At 40.6% G+C, this 27,611-nt stretch overlaps 1 protein-coding gene across 1 annotated transcript; it reads right to left on the bottom strand.

The window, feature by feature from the left end:
* Positions 1–840: 840 nt before the first annotated feature.
* HCLS1 (hematopoietic cell-specific Lyn substrate 1) lies at positions 841–27,111 on the bottom strand. Its single transcript, XM_043594284.1, has 14 exons — positions 26,951–27,111; positions 24,430–24,513; positions 23,771–23,844; positions 13,317–13,446; positions 11,244–11,354; positions 9,720–9,774; positions 5,293–5,403; positions 4,583–4,638; positions 3,936–4,005; positions 3,112–3,323; positions 2,609–2,713; positions 1,852–2,122; positions 1,632–1,700; positions 841–1,431 (listed from the first exon to the last, which is right to left on the bottom strand). The coding sequence occupies exons 2-14, from the start codon at positions 24,511–24,513 to the stop codon at positions 1,295–1,297; spliced, it is 1,485 nt and encodes a 494-aa protein (XP_043450219.1). The 5' UTR covers positions 26,951–27,111; the 3' UTR covers positions 841–1,294.
* Between the last annotated feature and the right edge of the window lie 500 nt (positions 27,112–27,611).

Raw genomic sequence — 27,611 nt, forward strand, 5'->3', positions numbered from 1 at the left:
AGCCTTGGCTCTGGACCACACAGAACAGTCATGAGTTTCCCCTATCTACCCTCTTACATGGCCATCGATTTCAGTCACCCAACTACAAGGAAGCCTGGACTTTCCCTAGTAGAGGCCACTGTCTCTGACCCTAAATCCTCTTAATACCTCACTAGAGCCTGTGTTCCTTTAGCATTAGTCTTTTTTTTTTTTTGCTGACCAAATCTCTCTTTTCCTCCTTTCTATTCCCCAATTTGTGTTTCTTCCTCAAGAATCATCATGTCCTGTGCTTGCTTCAGCAGCACATATACTAAAGAGTCACCATGTCCTGGGGTGCCTGGGTTCTCAGTCAGTTAAGTGTCCAACTCTCGGTTTTGGCTCATGGTTCATGAGTTCAAGCCCTGCATTGGGCTCTGTGCTGGTAGTGCAGAGCCTGCTTGGGATTTTCTCTCTCTCCTTCTCTCTCTCTGCCCCTCCCATGCTCTCTCTCTCTCCCTCAAAATAAGTAAACTTAAAAAAAAAGAAAGTATCATCATGTCCTTAAAGAACGCAGTCATTACTCCCAGGAAGAAGGTGGTTGGCCTCTCACAACTGCTAAAGCCAGTGCAAGTTGAACTGCCTTAATGTGGATACTTCCTGGTCCTCTGGCCCCTCACCTTACTGCCATTTTCCAGGCCAAACTGTTTGGTGTTGGGTTTAAGTACAATCTAAGGAGAAGATTTAACCTTGATATACAGGGTGCAGGGCAGTGGGCAATGGCAGGAGGGGGTCTTCTGGATACACCTGAGAGAGGGAAGGAGAATTGGAGCCATGAGAGTAGGGCAACTGAGGCCTGCATAAAAAGTACTATTTACCTCAGCATACAAATGAACCACAGTCCCACTTTATTTCTGATTTAAGATTGAGGAGACAGAAGGTTAAAAAAAATCTCTGCAGAAAAGGAAAGTGGGCAAACAGTATAGCCAGGCAAATCAGACAATCTAGACATACCTTTCCATGTAAGCAAACCAGGAAGCTCAGAGCTCACAAACAGAGGAAGGCAGAACTTGGGGTATTTGAGGGAGTATTCATGAGGAAGGAGACAGGACCACACGATGAATGTATGTCCGTGAGCACATCTAGGGTAGAAAGGACACTGAGGGGAAGAAGACCCCTTCCTCATGCTGTCTCTGTCCCAACCCCTAGTGGAGAGGGAGAGGAAAGTCTCTCTAGAATCTCAGGCAACTCATGACACTTGCAGTAAGAATAGGGTGGGGGTGAAGGCAGAAACACTTTGGACTTGGGAAGTCATGGTAGAGGAGACAGGGAGAGCCAGTTACTGGAGGAGCTTGACATAATTTGCAGGAAAGAGTCCAAAGTGGCCATGGCAACGTCCCCGCCACCAGCCCTCATCCACCATCTCAATGTCAGTGATGATGTCATCAGGATCAAAGGAAATCTCGTCACTTCCCTCTGGGGAGGAAATGGATGGGATGTTAGGATGGTCAGACCATAATCCTTCCATTCCTGTCCCCACTTTAAACTTCAGGGAAAGAAGGGTGCTATTCTTCTGGATGCTAATCCTGGGTCCTCCCCTGACCCTCAGAATCCATCTCCCTCTCTTGTAGTAAGGGCCTCCAGGCACCAGACCCCTCAGGCCACTCCAAACCTACCTCCTTGGTAATCATACAGGGCTATGGCTGAGATCCCTGCTCCAGCCCCAGCTGGGTAGCCAGATGATTCTGCATGAAGAGAAATATAAACATGGTCTCACCAACATGGAGAAGGAAAACAGGTCCTTCTGGGTAGTGGGGGAATTCCTCTTCCTTTTGCCCTCCCCTGGACTGGACCCAATACAGGAGCTGCTTCTCCCACCCCCTACCCCCCACTCACCAGCCATAGTGGAGGCAAAAGAAGGATTCTCAGGTTCGAGTACATCCTCATAGTCCCCATCTGGATCACCATCCTGCTCACATCTGTCCATGTCTCCAATATCCTCATAGTCATTCTCAGTCTCAGGCTCAGTCTCAGGCTCAGGCTCAGACTTGGGCTGAGGCTGAGGCTGAGGCTCAGGCTCAGGCTCAGGCTCTACTTCATACACTGGCTCTTCCTCCAGCTGCAGGCCTTCCAGAGTCCTGGGAGGCAGGGCTGGGGGCTCCTCATCCTGAGAAGGGACAGTGTGGATCAGAACAACTTCCACCCATGGGTGGGGTACTAAGACCCCACCCATCACCATCCTACCAATTCTACCCTCGTCCTCACCTCTACCTAATAGACTCTCCTAGAGAACACAAGCTTTCATCCATCTTTATTCCTTGACTTCCTCCCATACCTACCCACTCAAAACATCTACCAGGAGGTGATAGGAGGGGAATGTAGAAGGTGTGAAGAGAAGGAAATGGAAAGCAAGTCCGATTCCTCGAATGACCAGGAAAAGATTGAAGCAAAACACATTTTTGAGAATACCACGGCTAGGATGACTAACTCTCCTGATCTTCCCAGGACTAGGTAGCCCCCAGAATGCAAGGTTTTCAGTGCTAAGACCAGGACAGTACCAGACAAACCAGGGTGGTTGGTCACTTCATATGGCCCACCTTTCCTCCCATGAGGAGATGGGGAAGGGATAGAGGATCTTTGGGGCTCTACTCACCTCTGGGGGATTCTGCCTCAGGGGCAGGGTAGGCACTGGGTGTTCCCTACTGGTTCTCACAGGCCCAGGCTCTGATGGTGGACAGCTCCCTGCTGGAGGCCAGGCCTGTGAAGAATGAAGCATCTCTCTTGTAAGTGTGTAAACCTCTGTCTTCTCTCTTACACTTCCCTTCCTGTCTCTGCCAATCCAAATCAATCATCCTTCTAGATGGGCTCCAACCTGAAGTGATAGCTCCTTCTTGTTCCTGTAGTAATGACTGGCTGCATGGCCAAATATGCAAATCTTGGTCTATATAAATCTTGATTTTTTTTTTCCCTCTAACATTTTGGTATATATGAGGCCCAATCACTCAGCCTGAAATCTTCCCGAAGATGGAGACAGGAGTTATCAACTTTGCCTAACACCAGGGAGGACTGTGCCTTATTTTCTACCAATGATTTGGAATCCTTACTTTATTTGGGCAAGGAATCTTGGATGTGAACCCCAGAAGACCAAGCACTCACCTCTGAAGAGATTTTCTTGGGCAATGGGGCTGGCACCTCTGGCTCTCCCACAGTGTCTACTGGCTGCTTAGCCTCATGGCTCTTCTTTACCAGGGCCTTTCTCTCCTGTTGCTGCCTGGCTATCTGCTGTGCCTTTTCTTCTTCCTCCCGCTTCCTCTTCTCCTCAGCCATGGACTCAAATTTTGCCTTCAACCCACGAGCACCACTAGAAGCTGCAGACACAGGCAAGAAGAATTAGGATTGTCTTGGATCAGGTATGGTGGGGATGGCACTTGAAGGAAGAGAAGGAATTGGTTAAATATCCAGGTGGAAAGCAGATGGAGAGGGAACTCATGGGAGGGAAGGTAAGAGGTACTGATGGAGGAACAAGTGGGTTTTAGGAAGAGAATATAGCCCTGAAGCCTAGATTTCCATATAGCCAAGCCATGGAATCTCACACTTTTGTCCTTTCTAAATTATAAGCTTTGTTTTCCTAACCAGCATCCTTCCCTATCCACATTCCTTAAACCTGTATGCCCTCTGGCCACCACCCACCCTCTCCTTCCCAGTCCCAAGTTCTTATCCTTCTTATTCTTCCCAAATGTCTCCCCAACCCTCCCTTCCTATGTTCTCTGCTCACAGTTTCTTCCTAATGTCACTCTATCTCTCTACCCACTTAATCCAGTTTTTCTAGGAGAGAGAATTTGGGAATATACAGGCAGGATCAAGTCTACCTCAGCTAGTTTAAGTAGTTAAAGGCATGGAGAGGGTAGTCTAGGCATAAGAAAGAATGAGAAGGAAGAGGTGGTTGAGGAAAATAGAGAAAAGGAATTGTTAAGACTCACCAGCCTCTATGGGTGTCGTCTTTTTATAAGCTGTAGTTGGAGCCTCCATTTCATTGAAGCCAACAGCACTCTGTAGAGAGAACAGTATGCAGGGAGGGAGGAGAAGGGAATGGTGATAACCCAAAGTCAGTATTGGATATTAGGGACACTATAGGAGGTATCCCTAACCATTTGGTGCCTAATAGTTAAACAGGATATTCCTATATTGTTTTGTGGTAGAGAGAGGGGTAAAGAATTTCTAAACTGGTGAGCTCAGCTCCCCTTTTTGAAAGCTCAGAGAACCTAGAACCTCACACCTCTAAGTCCAGTTGCCTAGAATGCAGCAGGGCCCAGCCAATGCATGAAGAGGAACTTGTGTGCATGGAATAGAAATAGATTATAGATTGAATTAAGCAATGTCTAGCAATCAATGAAATTTCAAACATCACCTTTCTCTGAAGTTTATCTGTGTTTCTGTCTCTTTCTCTGACTCCCCCCATTCTCTTTTTTTGAAGCTCAGGCTCTGGAAGACTTGCTCATTAAATGCTGAAAGCAGTCAATGGGGACTGTAGGACAACAGCTCAGGACACTTAGCTTCTCTTATCTCAATGCATTTCAAGTGCAGTTTAGGGACCTTTTCTCAAGACACTGGTGTTCTGGTGCTTTACCTTATCCACTCGGTCCTTCTGGATTCCATACTGACCACCAAAGCCCTTGGCATAATCTGCAGGACAGAAAGGTCTGAGAGTCACAAGAGGAGTTAAAATGCTAGGAATGTATAGGTAGGGGAGTCATGGAAGAAAGACCAGACAACAGGAATATGGCAAACAGAGATGGATGAGGAAGAGTGAGAATCAGAGGGCAGAGAAAAGCCTGGATGGAAAGAGAAAGAAAAGGATAGGGAGAAAAACAGTTAAAAGAAAATGGATTGGAGATAGATATGAAGAGGGAAAGATAAAAGAGAGAAGTGACAGAAAAGGAAGTAATATAGGGAGGAAATGGGAAAAAAATAAGGGGGTTCCTCCAGCCATCCCCTATATTTCCCAGGGAGGAGAGAGACCTCTCTGTCTTTGTGAGGCACAGGGGCCTGTGAGACTCAAAGCCAAATCACTCACTTGTCATCACCCAGACTGTTTATCTTTCTCTTGCTCAGTGACCCCTTCTCTTTGGCCTCTTCTGTCCTGCTCCTAATCTTGCTTCTTTCCTCTCTATCCTCTTGTTTTCTCCCCATCCACCCCACATACATACACTTACCCTTTACACCACCACTGCACATCTGCACCTTTGTACTCTGGGTCCTCTGTGTCAGCTTCCAGCAGGGAAGGAAGGAGGGCTCTAGGCTACTGTGTGACCTCCCTCCTCTCCAATCCCAACTCACCTCTCTGGGACTCATGTTTCTCTGTCTCTCCCTTGTAGTCATATCCCAGAGCTGCTTTGTCCCGTTTATCCTTCTCTATCCCATAACGGCCTCCAAAGCCATGAGAGTAATCTGTGGTGGAAGAAGTAGTCATGAGAGCCCACTCAGCCCAAAGGAAGGTACTGTGGAAGAGCGAAGTCAGGTTAAGTGGGTGCAGGGGGGATAGGGGCCTGGGAAGAAAGATGGGCCAGCATCTAAGTGAATTAAAGACAAAGAGTGTCCTAAGCCATCTTTTGGAAGCTGTAATTCAACATTGTTCCCTCCTTTCCTCTTCACCTTTACTTTGTCTCAAGATGAGAAGAGCATTTCAATCTTCTCCCTTCTTCAAGGAAGGGGAAAGTATAGAGAATGTAAAGAGACACTTTCAGGCAAAAAAAAAAAGGCAAATACATATGAAATGTAGCCTGTTCTTACTCCTATATAAACACTTAGCAATATCTGCTAAAATACAACAATCTTTTTTTTTTTTTTAATAGTGAAGCTCAAATGAAAAAAAAAAAATCATGGCTCCAGAAACAAAGAGATGAATCAAAGCAGTAGATATGAGAGTAATCATGAGTGGACTGAGAAAACCCAAGGATGTTTTAAGCCCCGAATTTAGTGTCTAGAGATTAGGATCTAGGGTCAGGGGTTCTTATACAAGAACAGGGGAATGGGGAGCAAGAAATGACACTCTACCTGCTTCTGTAAAAGCGTTCTAGAAAAATTCTACTTATTTTTCCAGGGAAATGGTGAAGGGGGTTGTCATTTGTTCAGCACTTGGTAGTGGGAAATTTTACCTATGGGACTTGGAAACTCCAGGCTTACCCTGAATGTGTAGAATGCAAATTTCCAGTTATACACTACTTATATTACACAGGAATTCTAAGAGGAGAAATTAACTTCATGCTGGTCTAGAAAAATATATACCGCTGAAAGAAAAAGCATTGGAAAGATGGCAGGAATATGAGACAGAGTAGACTTCAATAGAAAATGCATTATAAGAGATAAGAGAGCTACAACACAATAACAAGAGAACAAATCATCATTTATGAGGAATATGTATATTGGTATAACCAATTAACAGAATCCAGATTTATATGTAAGCAAAAACTGACAGAAACAGAAAGAAATAGACAAATCTGTGATCCTAGGTGAAAATATTAACATTCCTGTCACATTAATTGATAGAATATTTAGACAAAAAGAATCTAAAATTATAGAAGGTGCAACATTATCATCTAACAAGACCTAATTGACATTTACAGAACATTATATCCCCAAACTGCATAATATACTATTTTTTATGCACATAGAAAATTCACCAAGATAGACTATATGCTTGCCTATACAATAAGTTGCAATACATTAAAAAGGTTGATATTAGACATCATATTCTCTTAACACAATAGGGTTAAATTAGAAAATTCTCTAATACCTAGAAAATAAATAACACATTTATAAATAACCCATGGGTCAAAGAAAAAAATCAAAAGGGAAATTAGAACACACATTTTTAGCTTAATAAAAATTAAAACACACAGAACATGTGGAATGCAGCAAAAGTTTGTTTAGAGGGAAGTATATAACTTTAAGTACCCATACATGTTACTATACTTTGTCCAAACCCATAGAAAGTACAATACCAATAGTAATCCCTAAGATAAACTATGGATGGACTTTGGGTGATTTTTGATGTGTCAATGTAGGTTCATCCTTGGTAAAAAATGTACCACTGTGGTGAGTGATGTTAATAATGGAGGACGCTACATGTATGGGGGTGATGAGGGAGGAGTGTATGGGAAATCTCTGTGTCTTCCTCTCAATTTTGTTGTAAGTCTAAAACTTCTCTAAAAATATAAAGTCTAGGGGCACCTGGGTGGCTCAACCAGTTAAGCATTGGACTCTGGATTTCAGCTCAGGTCCTGATCTCACAGTTCGTGGGTTGAAGCCCCATGTCAGGCTCTGCACTCACTGTGTCAGAGCCTGCCTTGGATCCTCTGTTTCCCTCTCTCTGGCCCTCTCCTGCTCATTCACTCTCTCTTTCTCTCTCTCAAAAATAAATAAACATTTAAAAAGTTAAAAATAAAAATACAAAGCCTATGATGGGATACCATCTCACACCTGTCAGAATGGCTAAAATTAACAACATAGGAAACAACAGGTATTGGCAAGGATGGAGAGAAAAGTGAACCCTCTTGCACTATTGTTGGGAATCTAGACTGGTACAGCCACTCTGGAAAACACTATGTATCTTGCTCAAAAAGTTAAAAATAAACCTACCCTCTGACCCAGCAATTGCACTATGAGGTATTTACCCAAAGGATACAGAAATACAGATTCAATGGGAACACATGCCCCCAGATGTTTATAGCAGCATTATCAACAATAGCCAAATTATGGAAAGAGCCCAAATGTCCATCAACTAATGAATGGACAAAGCAGATGTGGTATACACACACACACACACACACACACACACACACATATACACACGGGAATATTACTCAGCCATCAAAAGGAATGAAATCTTGCCATTTGCAACAATGTAGATGGAGCTAGAGAGAGTATTATGCTAAGTGAAATAGGTCAGTCAGAAAAAGATAAATACCATTTGATTTCACTCATATGTGGAATTTAAGAAACAAAACAGATGAACATAGGGGAAGGAAAAAAAAGAGGAAGGAAAATCATAAGAGACTCTTAACTATGGAGAACAAACTGAGGGTCTCTGGAGGGGTGTTAGTGGCAGGATGGGTTGAATGGGTGATATTTATTAAGTAGGGCACTTGTGATGAGTACTGTTATATATAAGTGATGAATCACTAAATTCTACTCCTGAAACCATTATTACACTCTATGTCAACCAACTCAAATTTAAATAAAAACTTGAAACAATAAATAAATAAATAAATAAATAAAGGCTTTAAAGAAAGAGAGAGAGAGAGAGAGAGAGAGAGAAAGATACATTAAAAAGAGAAGGAAAAGTTCCAGTATGCATCTAATATGGGTTCCAGAAGAAAGAATAAAGGAGAGGAGAGCCACTATCCAAAGGAAACCAACCTGAGAATTTTCTATAATTGAAGTTATTTCTCAGGTTGAAGAGGAACAATAGTCTCATGCAGGAAAGAGAAATAAGTCCAACATTTAGATATATCCTAATGATATTTCAGAATATCAGAGACAAAAAGAAAACCTTTCAGGGCACCTAGGTGGTTCAGTCGGTTAAACATCTGACTTTGGCCCAGGTCACGGTCTTGCAGTCCACGGGTTCAAGCCCTGCATTGGGCTCTGTGCTGACAGCTCAGAGCCTGGAGCCTGCTTCAGATTCTGTGTCTCCTTCTCTCTCTGCCTCTCCACTGCTCACACTCTGTCTCTATCTCTCAAGAATAAATAAACATTAAAAATTTTAAAAAAAGGAAAACCTCTCACAGAAAAAAATAGAGACACAAAGGAATGATGGTTAGAGTACACAAGAGAGATGCCAAGGAGGATGAAATAATACCTTCAAAGTGATGAAGGAAAAGTAACAATGAGAAATGGAGCAAAATATATTTTTCAGACAAAACCTGGGAGTTCTTTCATAGGCTCTCACTGAAAGAATTATCAAAGGATATACTTTAGTAAGAAGGAAATAAAAGCAATGAGGAAACAGCGAAATATAATAAACAGGAATGGGCTAGGAAGTTGGTAAATATGTTGGACAATTTAAATAAGCATTCACTAGGGGCACTTGGGTGGCTCAGTCGGTTAAGTGTCCGACTTTGGCTCAGGTCATGATCTCGCAATTTGTGAGTTTGAGCCCCGCATCAGGCTCTGTGCTGAGAGCTCAGAACCTGGAGCCTGCTTTGGATTCTGTGTCTCCCTCTCTTTGTGTCCCTCTCCACTCACACTCTTGTTTCTCTCTCTCAAAAGTAAATAAACATTAAAAAAATTAAAAAATAAATAAAAAATAAATAAGCATTCACTAAATAATAATAGTGATTCATTTTTGGGGGGTTTAAAAACACATGGAATCCTTACACTGGGCAGCAATTGGCCAGTTGGTACAAAGAATATAGGATGTAGAAGGAATGCAATTAAATTATTCTACATTTTCTTTGTTACTCAGAATGAGATAGTGATTAATTTTAAACTTAAGTAAAAAATGAGAGTTAAAACTTAGGGATACCTTCCTAAAATAAAGGAATAGAATACCTTATTTTCAATCCAGATGGAAAAGGGGACTAAACAATCTCATAGGAAGAGATAAAGAAGAAAGAAGCAAGTACATGATTGGATTTAAAAATAAATACAATAGTGGGGAACTGGGTCATGGAACTAAAGGGAGTTGATGACAGCTATTGGGAGGTGAAGTCTGAGCTGAATAGGTCAATTGGGTTGCAAAGGTTGAAGCACAGGGTCCTTGCCTTTCTGAGATGCATGCTTCTCCACTTCTCCTTTGTAATCAAAGCCAACTGCCGACTACAGAGAAAAGGAGAGAGGATTGATTAGAACTGGAGCTGACAGTTTTCCCTCTCCCTCACATACCTCCCCCCTAGCTCAGGCCAGAGGTTAGTTTATAGGAGCTTAGGGCTGAGAATGAGAGTTTGACCTAGAAACAGATGACACCCTGACCTGACAGGCTGGTGGAGCAGCAGTGTGCTACAGAGCAATGAACGTGAGTGTTATGGGCTCATCAGCTCTTGATTCAACCCCCAACCCCACTTGACCTATTTTTAGTTGTTTAACTTTATGCATGTCCTTTAACATTACTGAGCCTCAGTCTCCTCAAATATGAAATGAAACTAGGTAAACCTCCTTACTAACCTCAAGTATGAAATGGAGAAATGATCCCTCTTTATTTGGGACAGTGTAAGTAATAAGTGGGTCAAGGTATGTAAAGTGTTTGCATTGTGTCACTCAGTAAATTAGTGCTTTTCTTCCTAACTCTCACGATACTAAAATGAGATAATAGTTAGGAATGTGCCTTGTAAACTATAAAGCACTACGCACATGTAAGAGATATTATCCTATTCCTAATTGATTGTACTGTGCCTCTCTTCTCTTTCCCTAAATGGCAGCCCAAACCCAGAGATGTGTTTTGATGGGATGAGAGGCAACTAGGAGAACCTGGATCTTTGCTGCTCTAGGACTGGATATGTTGGCCAATACCTAACATCACTCATAGCTACATCCCCATCTGGCTGAGTACCTATAGGTCTTCTAGGCAAGACTAGATTTTGCATCTCAAGAGCCATTACTATGTATTGTTTCTTGGTTTACATGACATACTGACTATTTAGGTAATTCAACTTGTGACCCAGGAGGCAGAAGATGAAACAAAGAACAAGGAGTGGTCAGGAAAAGACAAGATAGAAGGGAAATTCCATCCTACTGTGCTTTTTCTTTTTAAAACTACCTTTTTTTTCCCCCACAAAGGAGTCTTTAAAACCTCTGGGCTTCAGGGTTTTGGTGCTACATCATGTGAAAAGTAACCTTTACCTTCTAAAAGCATTATAACCCTAATTAGCTGTTTTACTTGATTGTTTGCTCCTGTGGTCATAATACTTAAGCTGACTCCCACATTCTCCTGAAAGGCATAATGATAAGGTTTTGATGCTTGAACAAAAGAGGAGCTTTGGAATTTCCCTTGTCTTTCTTCATGACAATGAAGAAATCAATGGTTTGACTTCCTTATCAATGTTTGATTCCTTATCAAAACAGAGTTTCAGAATCTTTGTATCATTTATATTAACACTATTGAGCTCAGCATGTGGCCTCCAAAAGTGGCACAAAGGAACTTGCCGAAGAAGATTATGGGAGCTATCGTCATGATGGACCCTCCTGAGGCCACTGCCATCTTTCCATAGGAGAAGCATAGACCCACATTCAACAGTGAGTGCTGGTAAATCCCACAGGACTTGAGCTGGGTGGCACAGGGAGATACTTACCTTGTCTGCCCTGTCCTTCTCAACTCCATATTTGCCTCCAAAGCCTCTGGCAGCATCAGTCTGAGAAGAGTGCTTCTCCACCTCAGCAACATATTCATGGCCCACGGCACTCTAAGAAAATCAGATGGAAAGAGTGAAAGACAAAAATGACTGTAAAAATTAAAATGATACAGATATGGTTTGGGATTTAAGAATACCAGAAATTCCATTCTGGGTCTGTCTCATAGCCTCCACCAGTGTATCATGTAAGGAGTATATGACTGGAGAGAGCAAGGTTGCTTTTTCTAGAGGCTCACACATCCTGAGTCTTCTTTAATAACATTAGGAACCCATCACTTAGGAAACCCCTGTAGGATGGGCTGGAACCATCAGGATAGATTCGAGGTAGGTAGAACAGTGGTTAAGCCAGAAACAAAAAGAAAGGTAAAAACAAGGGATTTATGGGTCAAAATAGAATTAAGTAGTTAGTAAAGAGAGATCAAAGGGGACTAACTTTATACCATAGCCAAGATTGCATATTTCATTAAAACAGCCAAGTGCTTCTGTTTCTCTCTCTCAAAAGTAAATAAACATTAAAAAAATTAAAAAATAAATAAAAAATAATAGATTCGAGGTAGGTAGAACAGTGGTTAAGCCAGAAACTGGATTATAGTTTCTGTGTGACCATCACATTTCAGAAGTGCCAACTGAGCCCTGATATTTAACAGTGACTGACTCTGCACCAAAGGGGGTTGGTAGACAATACTGTAAGTAGTCCAAGAGGGCATATAAATTTTCTATGCCCCTTCACTTTTTATTCCATCTATTGTTTTATTTTCTATTTGGTTTTGAAAGGTTTATCTCTTCTAATATTTAGATATGGCTATTTTAATAATCTGGGAACTGACTAGTACTTCAAACCAAACAATGCAGAGTCCCAAATACAAAGAAATTAGAAAGGCTTTCCTTTCTCCTGTATTTCGAATCTCATGCTGGGACAAACATCAATATAGAGATTGATGTGAAGCATTGCCGTATATGAGCTCCTAGGAACTCATTTTACAGTATTTTTAGGTCTGTGTAGGTCAACTTTGCTTGTGAATTTAAGAATGCATGAATGCTTATCTATTTTAGTTGTTTCCTAGGAATTTTGTGGAGAATACAATGCCTACATTTCACTTTACACAATGACAAAACAAAACACTTCTTGAGGGTACACTAAAGGCTTTTCATTGAATTATTTTTTCCTCCTTAGAGATAAAATCTTTTTTGTTGTTGTTGTTACAGGAATATATCTCTATCTTTGAGATTAGCAAAGTCAATGGAAACTATGATTTAAAACACATAGGGGTGCCTGGGTGGCTCAGTCAGTTAAGCGTCCGACTTTGGCTCAGGTCATGATCTCACGGTCAGTGAGTTCGAGCCCTGCGTCGGGCCCTGTGCTGACAGCTCAGAGCCTGGAGCCTGCTTCAGATTCTGTGTCTCCCTCTCTCTCTGACCCTCCCCCGTTCATGCTCTGTCTCTCTCTGTCTCAAAAATAAATAAACATTAAAAAAAATTTTTTTTAATTAAAAAAATAAATAAATAAGACAAGCATTTTTAACCATACTTTAGTGGTAGCTAATGGATAAAGGAAAATATTTGTATTTGATGGAATCTAATGAATAAATTCACATCAATATTTTTCCCATGCACATATCATATAAGGTATAATATATATATACACAAAGAACACTAAATACACAGTAAAGAAAATAATAATAAGTTGCAATATCAACATTCTATACAAACATTTGAAAACAGTAAATGATTTTAAGACATATTCTTCCTTTCTCTAATTGTGACCCTGTCTCCTCAGTCTAGGAGTTACAGCATGGCTGGGTCTACCACAGGCTAGCCCTTTTAAATTCTTGGACCACATTTTCTACCATCTGTATTTATGTGTTGAAATCAGGAAAAAAATGATACAAATAGTATGTGGACATTCTATTTTAAAGCCCAAATTAATGCTGTACTTTGAATAAGTTTTAAACTACAATACCAACAAATGAATCAATTTTTTATCTTTAAGCAAACATCTTTCTTTCAACTCACCTTGTCCATTCGGTCTCTCTCCACCCCAAACCGACCTCCATACCCATGGGATGCTTTGGGCCCTGAGTCCATCTCCTTCTTCTTGAGAATATCATGCTCCTCTGACACTTTGTTCCTCAGCTGGTGGATACTGGAAGTAACCACATGACAGAGACTCATCTAGCACAAGTCAATGAACTCTCCCTCCCAGAAAAATGGAAGTCTTGAGATGTGTTCTTTATTTTTAGCAATAACCTGAGCTCCCAAAGTATATCAATGCTGGGTCTGGGAGTAAGAGATTAGTGTGGCCTATATACCATAGTCTGATTTAAACTCTCCACAAGCCAATAATATTTCCTCTAGTCTGTTAATTTGTCCACTAAATAAACTTCTGAAACTTGTCCCGTTTTTCATGTTCTTAAATATTAGAGGACAGTGATACCAATTATATTCTAGTAACTGGGAAGTTATTTTCCTTCTGAATGGGTCTGCTTTCTAGCATTAGATACTCTCTCCCCAGAAGTACAAAAATATTTATATACCCCTTTATTCCCACATTCTAGTCCTGAGAATCTACCTCAAGGAAATAATTTTAAATATGGCAAGTCTTAATATCTAACGATATTCACTGAAACACTGAAGATAATAGCAAGAACTAAGAAACAATTTATAGGGCTAATACTTGGAGAACAGTTAAGTAAATTGCAATATTACCTTTCAATGCCATACTAGGAAGTCATTAACGACGGTTAGGAAAGATGTAGCTTTGGGAGATTTATCTATACGTTAAGTATTTGGTTTATATTTTGGTAAAAAATGAATGCCCTTTGTCTCCACCCCCAAATCTGAAATTCCTTACACTAAGATCTAATAAAACAAACAATAAGCAGAATCAGACCTATAAATACAGAGAACAAACTGATGGTTGCCAGAGGGGATGGGCAAAATGGAAGAAGGAGAGTAGAAGATGCAGGGTTCCAGTTATAGAATAAATACGTCACAGAAGTAATAGTCAAAGCACAAGGAATGTAGTCAATGACATTATAATAGCTATGTAACTGGACAGATGGTAGCTATACTTGTGGTAAACACATCATAATGTATAAACTTGTCAAATCACTAAGTTATCCACCTGAAATGAATGTAACATTATGTATCAACTATACTGAAATGAAAAAAAAGCTAATAAAAACTAACAAAATTCAGTCTTATCACTAATTGTTGTAACACCTGAAGACCCAAATAAACTTGATTTGGGACACCTCTGTCACTAAGAGAATGTAACACCAAAAGGAAGTCTTCTCCTTCTTACTTCACTTTCATCTTCACTATGAGGGTAGAGAGCACCTCTGCAGATCTGTCTGCTCTGAGGATATGAAGTGACAGGTCAGCACTAGCACCAATAAGGGACAATCAGTATGTATACTTGGTCACATAGAGGCACTTCTGGGGATTCTTAGAAACATTTGGACAAGAGAACCCTAAATTAAAAAATTTCACTTCCTGCAGCAAGAAAAAGAGGTTTAGGGAATTGAGACAGTGATGTTACTGGGACTTCACCAGCTCGGGAAAACCAGATACACTGGTTACAGGTTAGAATGGCCATCCCACAGCAGAAATTCTCTTCTTTCATGGAAGAATAGATCCATCTGGTGGCCTTCTAGTATAAGCCCACCAAAGCCTTTTTTTAAAGCCCTCTCAGCTTTAGTCATAGTTAATTTTAGAAAGCTGGCTTTGAACCAGATGAAATTAAGCTAAGAGCTGGAAGGACCATCTGTTCCGTGCCTGCTCTAAACCCTCTGGCAGCAGTGGAGGCAGAGATCCTGTGTTGCTAGTTCATTAACACTGACACTTTAGAAATGTCTGTGTCAAAAAAGCTACTGGTTCCAAGAACATGTAAATAACTGTTATTTCCCAACCAAAATATTCAGATGAAGAATGACAAAAATGATGCCAAACATTACTTTCAAATGAGCAAAATGTGCAAAGTTTTAATGCGTCCAATGATTGCCACATGGGTCATAACTATATCATTGTTAAAACAAGTTTTTAAAGGGGATTTGAAAATGAAATTCAGGAATTTCCACCTAATGGATGATAGCAAAGCTAATCAGAGGATGATTGCAATAGATAATACAATTTAAATAAAAATGTTGGCGCCAAAAAAGGCCAACTTCTTATCAAATTCTTTAGAATATAGCTGAAGCCACTCTAAATAGGCCTTGATCATATTAGTACTTCACTCAATAAATATTAATTAAACTTTTGAGTATAAGGCACTTTTAGGCTGTGAGGATACAAAGATTATTAATGTATATGGAGATAGTGGTCAGGTGGGAGAGATAGAAAAAGTTACAATCCAATGTGCTAAGCAGCATATCTAAGAAACGTTTGACACATTAAGTCTCAGATACCTATTTTAAGTTTTAAAATACCTTGGAATTTGATAAAGCGATGCAGTTTATGGGAACCAAGTGTTTTGTTTTTGTTACAATAATAAAAGCACAGAGATGAGTCACACAGATAAGATTTTATCCACAGATGATATGATCATAGATGCAGAAAATCTAAAGAATCTACAGAATACACTACTGGAACTATTAAGTACATTTGGTAAGTTCACAGGATAAAAGGGCATGATCAAAATCAATTTCATTTCTACACACAGGCATAACTCATTTTAGGGGCATGCCACTTTATTACACTTTTGCAGATATTGTGTTTTTAACAAATTGAAGATTTGTGGCAACACTATATTGAGCAAGTCCATTGGCACCATTTTTCCTACACCATTTGCTCACTTCATGTATCTGTCACATTTTGGTACTTTGCACAATATTTCAAAGTTTTTCAATATTATTATATTGATTATGGTGATCTGTGATCAGTGCTGCTTGACGTTACTATTATAATGGTTTGGGGGCACCATGAACTTGAATGGATGGGAAGTTGCTTCTTATGGATGAGCAAAGAAAGTGGTTTTTTGAGATGTCATAAATGTTGCATGTATTCTGACTGCTCCCCCAACCAGCCATTTCCCCATCTCTCTTTCTTGCCTTAGGCCTCCTTATTCCCTGAGACACAGCAATTTTGAAATCAGGCCAATTAATAACTCTGCAATGGCATCTAAGTGTTCAAGTGAAAGAAGAGTCACACATCTCTCCTTTAAATCAAAAGCTTCAAAATCATTTCAAAAGAAATCATTAAGCTTAATGATGAAGGCATTTCAAAAGTCAAGACAGGCCAAAGACAGGTAGGTCTCTTATGCCACACAGTTAGCCAAGTTGTGAATGCAAAGGAAAAGTTCTTTTTTTTAATTTTCTTATGTATATAACTGACTGTCAAATTGGCTTACATACAATACCCAGTGCTCATCCCAACAAGTGCCCTACTCAATGTCCATCACTCATTTTCCCTCTCCCCTACCTGCCACCCCCATCCACCCTTAGTTTGTTCTCTGTATTTAATAATCTCTTGTGGTTTGCCTCCCCCTCTCTCTGTTTGTATCTATTTTTCCCCCCTCCCTTCCCCCATGGTCTGTTCAGTTTCTCAAGATCCACATGAGTGAAAACATATGATAACTGTCCTTCTCTGACTGACTTATTTCACTCAGCATAATACCTTCCAGTTGCAAAGGAAAAGTTCTTAAAATAAATTAAAAGTGCTACTCCAGTGAACGTATGAATGATAAGAAAGCAAAACAGACTTATTGCTGATATGGAGAATGTTCTAGTGGTCTAGATAGAAGATCAAACCAACCACAACATTCCCTTAAGTCAAAGCCTAATCTAGTGCAAGGCCCTAACTTTCTTCAGTTCCATGAGGGATGAAAGAGGTGAGGAAGCTGCAGAAGAAAAGCTGGAAGCTAGCAGTGGTTGGTTCTTGAGGTTTAAGGAAAGACACCATCTTCATAACATAACAGTTCAAGGTGAAAATAGATGCTGACGTAGAAGCTGCAGAAAGTTATCCAGAAGATCTACTTAAGATAATTAATGAAGGTGGCTACACTAAACAAAAGATTTTCAATGTAGACAAAACAGCCTTCTACTGAAAGATGCCATCTAGAACTTTCATAGCTAAAGAGGAGAAGTCAATGCCTGGCTTCAAAGCTTCAATGGACAGGCTGATTCTCTTAAGGGCTAAGGAAGCTGGTGATTTTAAGCTGAAGCCAATGCTCATTTACCATTCTGAGAATCCCAGGGCCCTTTAAGAATCACACTAAATCTACTCTATTGGTGCTCTATAAATGAACAACAAAGACTGGATGACAGCACATGTGTTTACAACATGGTTTACTGAATATTTTAAGTCCACTGCTGAGACCTACTACTCAGAAAAGAGATGCCTTTCAAAATATTATTGCTCATTGACAATGCGCCTGGCCCCCCCCAAGAACTCTGATGGAGATGGACCACATGGTTAGTGTCATTTTCAAAACCTGCTAACACAACATCCATTCTGCTGCCCATGGGTCAAGGAATAATTTCATTTTTCAAGTCTTGTGACAGTATTTAAGAAATCTATCCTTTAAGACTATAGATGCCATAGATAGTGATTCCTCTGATGGATCTGGGCAAAGTAAATTGAAAACCTTCTGGAAAGGATTCACCATTAGAGGTGGCATTAAGAACATTCAATAATTCACAAGGAGAGATCAAAATATCAAGGTTAACAGGAGTTTGAGGAAGTTGATTTCAACCCTCATAAATGACTTTGAGGGTTCAAGACTCCTGTGGAGGAAGTAACTGCAGTTGTGGTGGAAACAGCAAGAGAACTAGAATCAGAAGTGGAGCCTGAAGATGTGACTGAATTGCTGCAATCTCAAGATACAACTTGAATGCATGGGAAGTTGCTTCTTATGGATGAGCAAAGAAAGCGGTTTCTTGAGATGGAAACTACTCCTGGTGTAGATGCTGTGAAGACTGTCAAAATGACAACAAAGGACTTAGAATATGACATAAATTTACATGATAAAGCAGGAGCCGGGTTTTAGAGGATTGACTCCAATTTTGAAAGAAGCTCTACTGTGGGTAAAATGCTATCAAACAGTGTCACATGCTACAGAAAAATCATTCATGAAAGGAAAAGTCAATCAATGTAGCAAACTTCCAATTTTGATACAGAAAATTTTTCCATAGAAATTGCCACAGTCACCCCAACTTTAGCAACCATCAGTCAGAAGCCATCAGAAGCCATCAACATGGTAAGACCCTCCACCAGCAAAAAGATATGACTCACTGAATGTTCAGATGATGCTTACTATCTTTTAGCAAAGTATTTTTATTTTTAAAAAATGGTTGGTTTTTTTTTTTTGAGAGAGAGAGAGAGAGAGAGTGAGCGGGGAAGGGGCAGAGAGAGAGAGGGAGAGAAAGAATCCCAATCCATGCTGATACAGGGCTCAAACCCACAAACTGTGAGGTCATGACCTGAGCCAAAACCAAGGCCACCGAGGCACCCCACAAAGTACTTTTAAATTAAGGTATGCACATTATTTCTTTAGACATAATGCTACTGCACACTTAATAGACCACAATATAATGTGAACATAACTTTTATATGCACTGAGAAATAAAAAAAACTCATTTTACTTGCTTTATTCTGATATTTGCTTTATTGTGAGGGCCAGACACCAAACCTGCAATATTGCTGAGTATGACTATACTAGCCATGGACATTTGAAAATTAAAAGTTAAAAATAAATACTATTTATTATCCCATGAAATCACATGAACTATTTTAGCATCAATTTAATAATAAAATATGTCCAAGACCTGAACATCGAAAAATATTACTGAAAAAATTGAAGAAGAAATAAATAAGTCCATGTTCATGGATAGGAAAATTCAAGATCATTAAGATACCAGTTTTCTCTAAAATGATCTATAGATTCAATGCAATTTCAACCAAAATATGATCAGACATTTTTGTAGGAATTGACTCATTTATTCTAAAATATATGTAGGAATATAAAGTCCTGGGATAGTAAAAAGGTTTTATTTTATTTTATTTTGTTTTATTTAAAAAAAATTTTAACATTTTATTTATTTTTGAGACAGGGAGAGACAGAGCATGAACAGGGGAGGGTCAGAGAGAGGGAGACACAGAATCCGAAACAGGCTCCAGGCTCTGAGCTGTCAGCACAGAGCCCGACGCGGGGCTCGAACTCACAGACCGCGAGATCATGACCTGAGCCGAAGTCGGCCACCTAACCGACTGAGCCACCCAGGCGCCCCTTAAATTTTATTTTAGAGAGAGAGCACAAGTTGGGGAGGGGGGGAGAGAGAGAGAGAGAGAGAGAGTGAGAGAGAGGGAGAGAGAATCTTAAGCAGGCTCCATGCTCAGCCCAGAGCCCAACACGGGGCTTAATCCCACCACCCTGGGATCATGATCGAGCTGAAACCAAGAGTCGTACATTCAACTGACTAAGCCACACAGGTACCACTTGAACACACATTTTAAATGAAGACATATAAAGATACATGAATAACACATAACAAGATGCTCAATAAAATTAAGCATCAAAGAAATACAAATTAAAATGACCACATACCCACAAGAGTGATAAAAATTAAAAATACTAACAATACCAAGTGTAGAGAAGCATGTGGAGCAATTGAAATCCATACATTATTGGTAGGAATAAAAAATGGTAAATTCCTTTCAGTTTGGTAATTTCTTAAAAAAATAAATGCGTACTTATTATATGACTCAGCAGTTTTATTCCAAGATATTTCCCAAGAGAGATAAAAACACATGTCAACAAAAATATTGGGACCCAAATGTTCATACGGCTTTATTTTTAATAGTTCCAAATTGCCAACAACCCAGATATCCATCAGCAGGGTAATGGATAAACCAAACTAAGATATACCCATATAATGGGAAACCACTGGACAGTAAAAAGGAACAAAAGACTGATACACAAAGACCATAGTTAGATCTCAAATAATTATACTGAGTGAAAGAAGACAGACACAAAAGAATATATTTTGTATTACTGCATTTACATAAAATTTTAGAATAGGCATAACTGGGCGCCTGGGTGGCGCAGTCGGTTAAGCGTCCGACTTCAGCCAGGTCACGATCTCGCGGTCCGTGAGTTCGAGCCCCGCGTCAGGCTCTGGGCTGATGGCTCAGAGCCTGGAGCCTGTTTCTGATTCTGTGGCTCCCTCTCTCTCTGCCCCTCCCCCGTTCATGCTATGTCTCTCTCTGTCCCAAAAATAAAAATAAACGTTGAAAGAGGAAAAAAAAAAAAATTTTAGAATAGGCATAACTAACGTATAGTGACAGGAAGCAGCTCAGTGTTTACATCCAGCCAGGGGTGGACACGGGATATATGGACTGTAAAGAGGCACATGAGCATGAGAGGGCAAGAGTGGCAAAAAGAAGATGGAAAAAAGGGCCAGAGACCTTGAAAATCAGGCAGCTACTAGGAAACACTAGGTTGCTTGCAGCTGCCTGGCCCAGGCTTCTCTATACAATAGATGAGGGACAGACATTATCCTTCGAGCTATTCACGGAATTACCAAGTCACTCCCCAAACTAAGTATATTTTAGGTAGACTTAAAAAAGAAAGATTATGGTGTGGGGGAAGGTAGTGAGATTAGTGAGAACCACAATCACTTCCTTTTCCTGCTCTGAGTGATCTCAACTCTGCAGCTACTGTTCTCCTCTCCAACTTCCTCCTCCTTTCCAAAGCCCTTAGTGATTCTCATCTAACCTTAAAGATTGGCTTAGCCCATGTTAGCCAGAGAGAATCCTAGAATATTAGAGACTTAATAATGGAAGGTCCTCTAGAGGTCTTTTCGATCCCAGTGGGAAAACTGAGAATCAGAGAGGAAAAGTGACCTGTTCAGGTCACCTGGCTAGTTACTAGCAGAGATGGGGCTTTTACATCTTGGTAGCTTGGGTGAATGGGAAGGAAGTGGGTTTTTGTGTAAATATCTCTACCATGTACGTTTTCCTTAAAAGATCCAGTTAGGTTAATAAGGTAACATTCAAGGTCACTACATTTTATAATTCCAAGGGTCAACAGAGTAATGGATATACTGAGTTGTACAACACAACAGTCCAAGTAAACAGCACTTAGAAAGAAGAAAGACTAATTTTTTTACATGTTTATGTTAGGTTTTTAGGAAGAAAGAATATAATTGAAACTAATCTATATTGGGGCACCTCAGTGGCTCAGTGGGTCAAGCATCCGACTTTGGCTCAGGTCATGAGCTCGCGGTTTGTGAGTCTGAGCCCCACTTTCGGCTTTGCGCTGACAGCTCAGAGCCTGGAGCCTGCTTCGGATTCTGTGTCTCCCTCTCTCTCTGCCTCTCCCCTGCTCACGCTTTGTCTCTGTCTGTCTCTCAATAATAAATAAACGTTAAAGAAAATAAGAAATAAATAAAAATAAACTATATTAACAAGAGAAAGAAATATTGGGGTGGCTGGGTGGCTCAGTTGGTTGAACATCTGACTTCTGGCTCAGGCTTTTGCTCAGGGTATGTGAGTTTGAGCCCCACATTGGGCTCGCTGCTATCAGGGCAGAGCTCAGTTTGGATCCTGTCTCCTCTCTCTGCCTCTCCCTAGCTCATGCTCTCTATCTCAAAAATAAATAAACATTTTTTTTAAAAATGAAGAGAAATATTATTGAGCTGCTAAGAGGTGCTAAATACTGCACTAGAATGTTGATACATGTTAGCCCCTTGAATTTTAACCATACTCTGCAGGGTAGCTATTATTATTCCCCTTTGATAAACAAATAAACTGAGATTCCGAGAGGTTATATGTCTAAATTCACATTACTTGTAGCTGCAGAGCTGTTAGTCGAACCTAACAAATTCAAGCTCTTTCTATAAGATCAAGGCAAAGATTTAGCAGTCTTCCTTAAAATATTTTGCTCCTACTATGCATGAGACAAGCTGGTTGGGAAAGGTATTAGAATATTGGTATCTTCATCTTAAGAGTTCTCGGGATACTAGGGCTGAGTAGCCTTTACTCAGTAAAGGAAAAGGATCTTTTTTTTTTTTTTTTTTTTTTGATATATGAGATTGGAAAGGAGCATCAAGAAACTTCCTGAATGAACCTGTTCCATTTTTTTCATCTTTCCAACTGCTTCCAGAATTGGTTGGTTTGTTTAAGAACAATATTCATTACAGTTTCTTGAGATAAATCATTATGTCTTATCAAACAACGATGCATATTACTGAATATTATCAAATTATATAAACACATGCTAAGTTTCCTAGTGTGTTGTTTATACAATGTGGTCATCTGCTGACACTTTTTAAATCTAGGGGAAAAGAGGTAAAAACACTATTGTTAAATTCTGTATGGGGGAGTTAAAATGGAGTTTTAAATTGTATTAATTTTGCCAATTTATTTGTAATTGTTAATTTTTGCTTTAAAAAATTTTTTAAATTTTTTATTTTAGAGAGAGAGTGAGCAGGTGAGAGGGGCAGAGAGATAATCTTAAGCAGGCTCCATGCTTGTCATGGAGCCAAATGTGGGGCTTGATCCCATGACCCTGGGATCATGACCTGAGCCAAAATCAAGAGTCAGATGCTCAACCAACTGAGCCATCCAGGCATCCCAATTTTTGCTTTTTTATTTTTGCTCTTGTTATGCAGTTTATTGTGTCTACCCTGCTACTAATATTTGACATCCAAAGTAGACAGCCCTGTTTAAATGATCCTGAATAATCTATGGAAGAGAAGAGGGAATCTTTCAATATGAATATACAATATATCCCACAGAAACCCTTAGATATGTCTGTAACTTCCTTCTCTCTTACAGTATCAGACTGTTTTGTTGTTTTGCTCTTATTTCTGATAAAACGTTGGGTTATCATCTTTAAGACCCTTAAACACTATTACTAAAATAATTTTAATCAATAGGTTTTCTAACTGTCACATTTCTTCATATTACCATTCATGGTTTCCAGCTTCTGTCAAGTAGCCAAATACAAATTTTTATTTTAAAAATCATCCAGGCCAGGTATGAGACCTGATATTGTCCTCTTCTTACAATATCTATTCTGAGTTATTTACCTTGATCTTTCACTGAATCCTTCTTGGTCTATCTGAAGTCACCTACATTGTAGACACACATTTCTATTTCTATGAATAGATAGATGATAGAGAGATGTTGGAGAGATAAAGTGATACAACCTCAACCAGTATTTGAGCCACCTCATCTCTGAATCCCTTATAATAGACCCACTTGGGGAAATAGCATAGTTGTTAGAAATGAGAGAGAGAATACAGGTTACGGGGATAAGTGGAGAGACATGAAACAGAAACCCACAATGATACACATAGGGACACACAGGGATAGATTCAAGAAAAAACAAATGCAAAGACACGTAGACATTAACTACCTTCTCTCCTTCCTTCCTTCCTTCTTCCCTCACCCTCCCCTGAGTGTCCAAGTTCTCCTCAGGCTCTTCCCACACCCTTTTTCTGCTCCCCAATCCTTTTGGCACCTACTTGATATGTTCTGCACGTCCAGAGCCTTCAATGGTCTTGGCTCCCCACCGTTGCTCCTTTTCAGAGATGTCATTCTACAAAAGACATCATCAGCAATAAGTGATGGCAAGAGATGTGCCACATTGAGAGAGGCTATGTAGCTGACACACATGCCCTCTAGGTCCCCTGAAACTGTTGCTTCCTTCAGTCACGATCTTTACATTTTCCTCACCCTGCCCCCCCATGTTAAAATTAAGGTGGGTTCTGAAGCCTCCCTTTCTGCTATGCATCCCCCACACTTCCCCGTTAGGTCTTCTACAACTTCTGAATCTCCACAAATTATACAGGCCTAGCTTATATCCTGCTCACAGGTCAATGGAGACCCAGGTTAACCTGCACCTCAGCTTCTGCCTAGCTTGTCATAGCCCGTCAATCACAATGTTAAACTCTTCTACACCTGTCCCCTTCCATCCTCAACATCAGCTATCATGCACACCCCCACTCATGACAGCCAACTGTCCTACCAGTCAGTTCTACCATGAGTGCTATTTCAGTCCCAGATTGTCCTTTCTAAGCCCCCTAAAAGGTAAGTAATAACAGAGTAGCCCAGGTGCCTCTCCCTTGTCCCCTCACCTCCACCTTTTATTGATTTTTCCAAGCGCAGTTATTTCCAAACTCACCACAAAGTCAGGGTCTGTGTCCCAATCATCACCCTGGGTCTCCACAGAAACAGATACATCATGCCCTACTACAGACTTCCACATCTGAGGATGACAAAATGGGAATTAGGGAGAGAAAATCAAGAAGAGGGAAAACAAGAATGCTGAAGTCAATGTTATAGCAGTCCAGTGGTTTTGCTATTTTTTCTTAGAACAAAATGGAAGCTGAAGCAAAGCAGATGGAAATTTTAGGAAAACACTTTTGCTCAGTTAGAGGAGCAGGGGGAGGATTTATTCAAGACAAATTAACACGGTCTAGGCCTACTGAGTCTGGAGAGAGGCCATCATGGGTGTAGGTAATGTTAAATAATCTGGGTGTCAAAACTGCTGGGAACATTCATTTGTGTTGCAAGGCAGCAGGGTAGTGGCTTAAAGTGGCAATCAGTGAGGAGTACTAGGGTACCCTTCAAATTAAAGCACCATGCCTCTCAGTTTCTACATATGACTCCTGTTACAGCTGTTGAAAGCTGCATTGGGCCAGCCCCTAATAAAGTGAACACCTACACTTTCTTCTCTACCACCTGCATAATTCTACTGAGAAAATTCCAACCCCAGTGCAAGTCATTATCCCATGTTCATTCTAAGAGCAGCTACTGAATAGGTGCATGAGGTCAGTAGGGCAGTCAGCTGAAATTCCTGCCCTGAACAACACATAAGGAAGTATCATTTACTGGGAATGAATCATCTATTCTTTAATTTTTAAAAACAGTTCAATTATATTTCTAAAGAAGATAACTGGTTCAAACAGCATATAATAAATCCCTTATTTTGAACACTGAGAGTTATTAGATTTTTTTATTAAGTAATAAAGAAATTGTTAGAGAACATGAGGATGAAGGGGAGCCAAATTGTTATTCTGTGACATCCCCAGTGTTTCCATTGGCTCTGCCAGTTTATGCATGAGGAGCAGCAAGTTGCTCTGTATGTGTGGGATCTTGGATCTCTGTATGTCCATTGACAAATGCTTATCTGCTCTGGGGGGACACTGACACTTCTTGACCCTGCTACTACTTGCTAACTAGCAACTCTCCTGTTCATCCTTCCTTGGACTCCTCATCCCACTGGTGTATTTCCCGATACTCTTCACTGTCTCTTAAATGAGACCTCTTAAAACTGCTCCTAGGACTCCACAATGTCTCCACACAGTCTCTCAGACTCTCCGATTTCCCTTTCCTCTTGGAAGCTCCATCTTTCTCCATGCTATTTGATAGCCTCCTTGGAAACTAGCCCAAGGATTTGGGGGGAAGGGTGGTTAAAGAGATGCAAAGAGGACACTGGAGAAGTAGTGACTGAGTCAGCTGCACTGTGAGATGAGTCCCTGCCCAGAACAGCTCTGCCTTTCCTTATGGGGTAACAATTATGGAAGAGATAAGGCCTATGGTCCTGGCTCCTGGGCTGCTTTTTGACAAAATGACTTCATACAGAAAACTGGAAAGGAGAAGTTTCTGAAATATTCATGATCAAAAAGGAAGCAATGAGGACTGATGGTCCTCTCCTCTTTCCTGCTGTTCCTCTGGGGCCTCAGCCTAACTCACCCAAAATCCTCCCATCTTCATGTATTTTTTAAAACAAAGGGAAGTTTCTGACGCAGAGACTATTAGTGTCCTTAAGCTGCTGGCCAGAAATAGAAAAGCCAAGAGGGGCTATTAGAGGTAGGGGACTGGGGAGTAACTTGGTGAGGAATGGTGCCCAGGATTGCAGGCACAATTAAGGGCCTCATCACGAAGCTGCCTGACAGCATCAGTAAAGTACATGGACCTCAGCCAGAAGATCACCCCAGCTCTCTTACTAAGCCCCTGTGGGAACAGGGGTAAGGGAATCAACATGGAATATGTTCTTATTTGTCAGGTACCAGAGTAGGCAATTAAAAATATTAATTGGGTAAATCACTGAACATCTTTGATACTCCATTTTCCCCAGGGGAAAATAAATGAAGAGGTTAATGTAGCTAATTCATCAAGTCCCCTTCATTTTGGACATTCTGGGATTCTGGGATCCTACAATCACAGAAACTAGCCCTAGTCGAACCATTGTTTGGCCTCCATCCGCACTGGTGCTCAGCACTGGTATAAGTAGCAACTACTTCCTGCTGTGTCACAGTGTCTCCTATGTGAGTTTTGTCTCTTTGAAAGACCATATGCTCTCTAAGGACAGAGACTTTGTCTTCATCTCCTGTGGTCCTCCTCTTGCCTCAGAGCCTAGGAGCAACAGGCCTTAGGAGAAGGTTGTAGACTGTCAGCAGAAACTAAGAGTCCTGGGTGGCTGCTGCATCATGTGCCCTGGGCTCCAGACCCCCATTTCAGTTTCCATCCCCATATGCTCATTAGTCACAATCACTCACCCCCAGGCCTCTGGCCATAAAAGTCTAAGAGCCTATGAGAAAGGACTTTATCTCTCATGGAGGACTAAGAGCCAGGTAGGTTCCTCTTAATTCAGCTCTTGCCCTGTGCTCCCCAACTTTCCCACTGCTCAGAGTACCCACCTCCAGTAGCCAAGTGTCTGCTCTAAGCTCCCAGCTCTTCACGTCCACTGGGCTCCCCTCTCTACTGCCACTTCAGAGCAAGAAACTCTGAGCTGCTGCTTCAGTTCCGTATTCAGCAGGTTTTCTGTCATTTCCTGACACCCTGTCCTCACAGCTACTTCCTGAAGTTTAAGTCAGTTCCTTCTGCTTAGGCACTTAAAAAAAAAAAAAAAAAATGCCGCCGTGCCTTGTCTTTTGCAACGCTTTGAGAGTCACAGAGAAGTTATAAGAAATGCTGCTCTTACTCTCAGAGTTTATATCTGGTCAAGGAAGCAAAGCATTCACAGAAAACACATAAAAGAATGTTGTAGAACAGCATTCATGTTTGAAATAGGTAAGCACTTGCATCTACTATGGTAAAGGAATTTGTGGTAAAAGTAATTTGGTATGGGGTGAAGTAATCTAGAAAGGTTTAATGAGAAAAGTGATTTTTATGTGGGTTTTGAAGGGTAAGATTTAAAAAGAAACTCACTTCTACATTACCCCTCGCACTTAAACCTGGGGTTTGCATACAGATATTCAAATAAGCATTGATCAATTGAACAATGGAACAGAATCAGTCACGGGAAAGGCAAGCCATGGAGGGAGAAAGTTTCAGACGTTGTTTAGGGGAGTGGGGTCT

This window comes from Prionailurus bengalensis, chromosome C2 (assembly GCF_016509475.1).
Source record: "Prionailurus bengalensis isolate Pbe53 chromosome C2, Fcat_Pben_1.1_paternal_pri, whole genome shotgun sequence".
Lineage (NCBI taxonomy): Eukaryota > Metazoa > Chordata > Mammalia > Carnivora > Felidae > Prionailurus > Prionailurus bengalensis.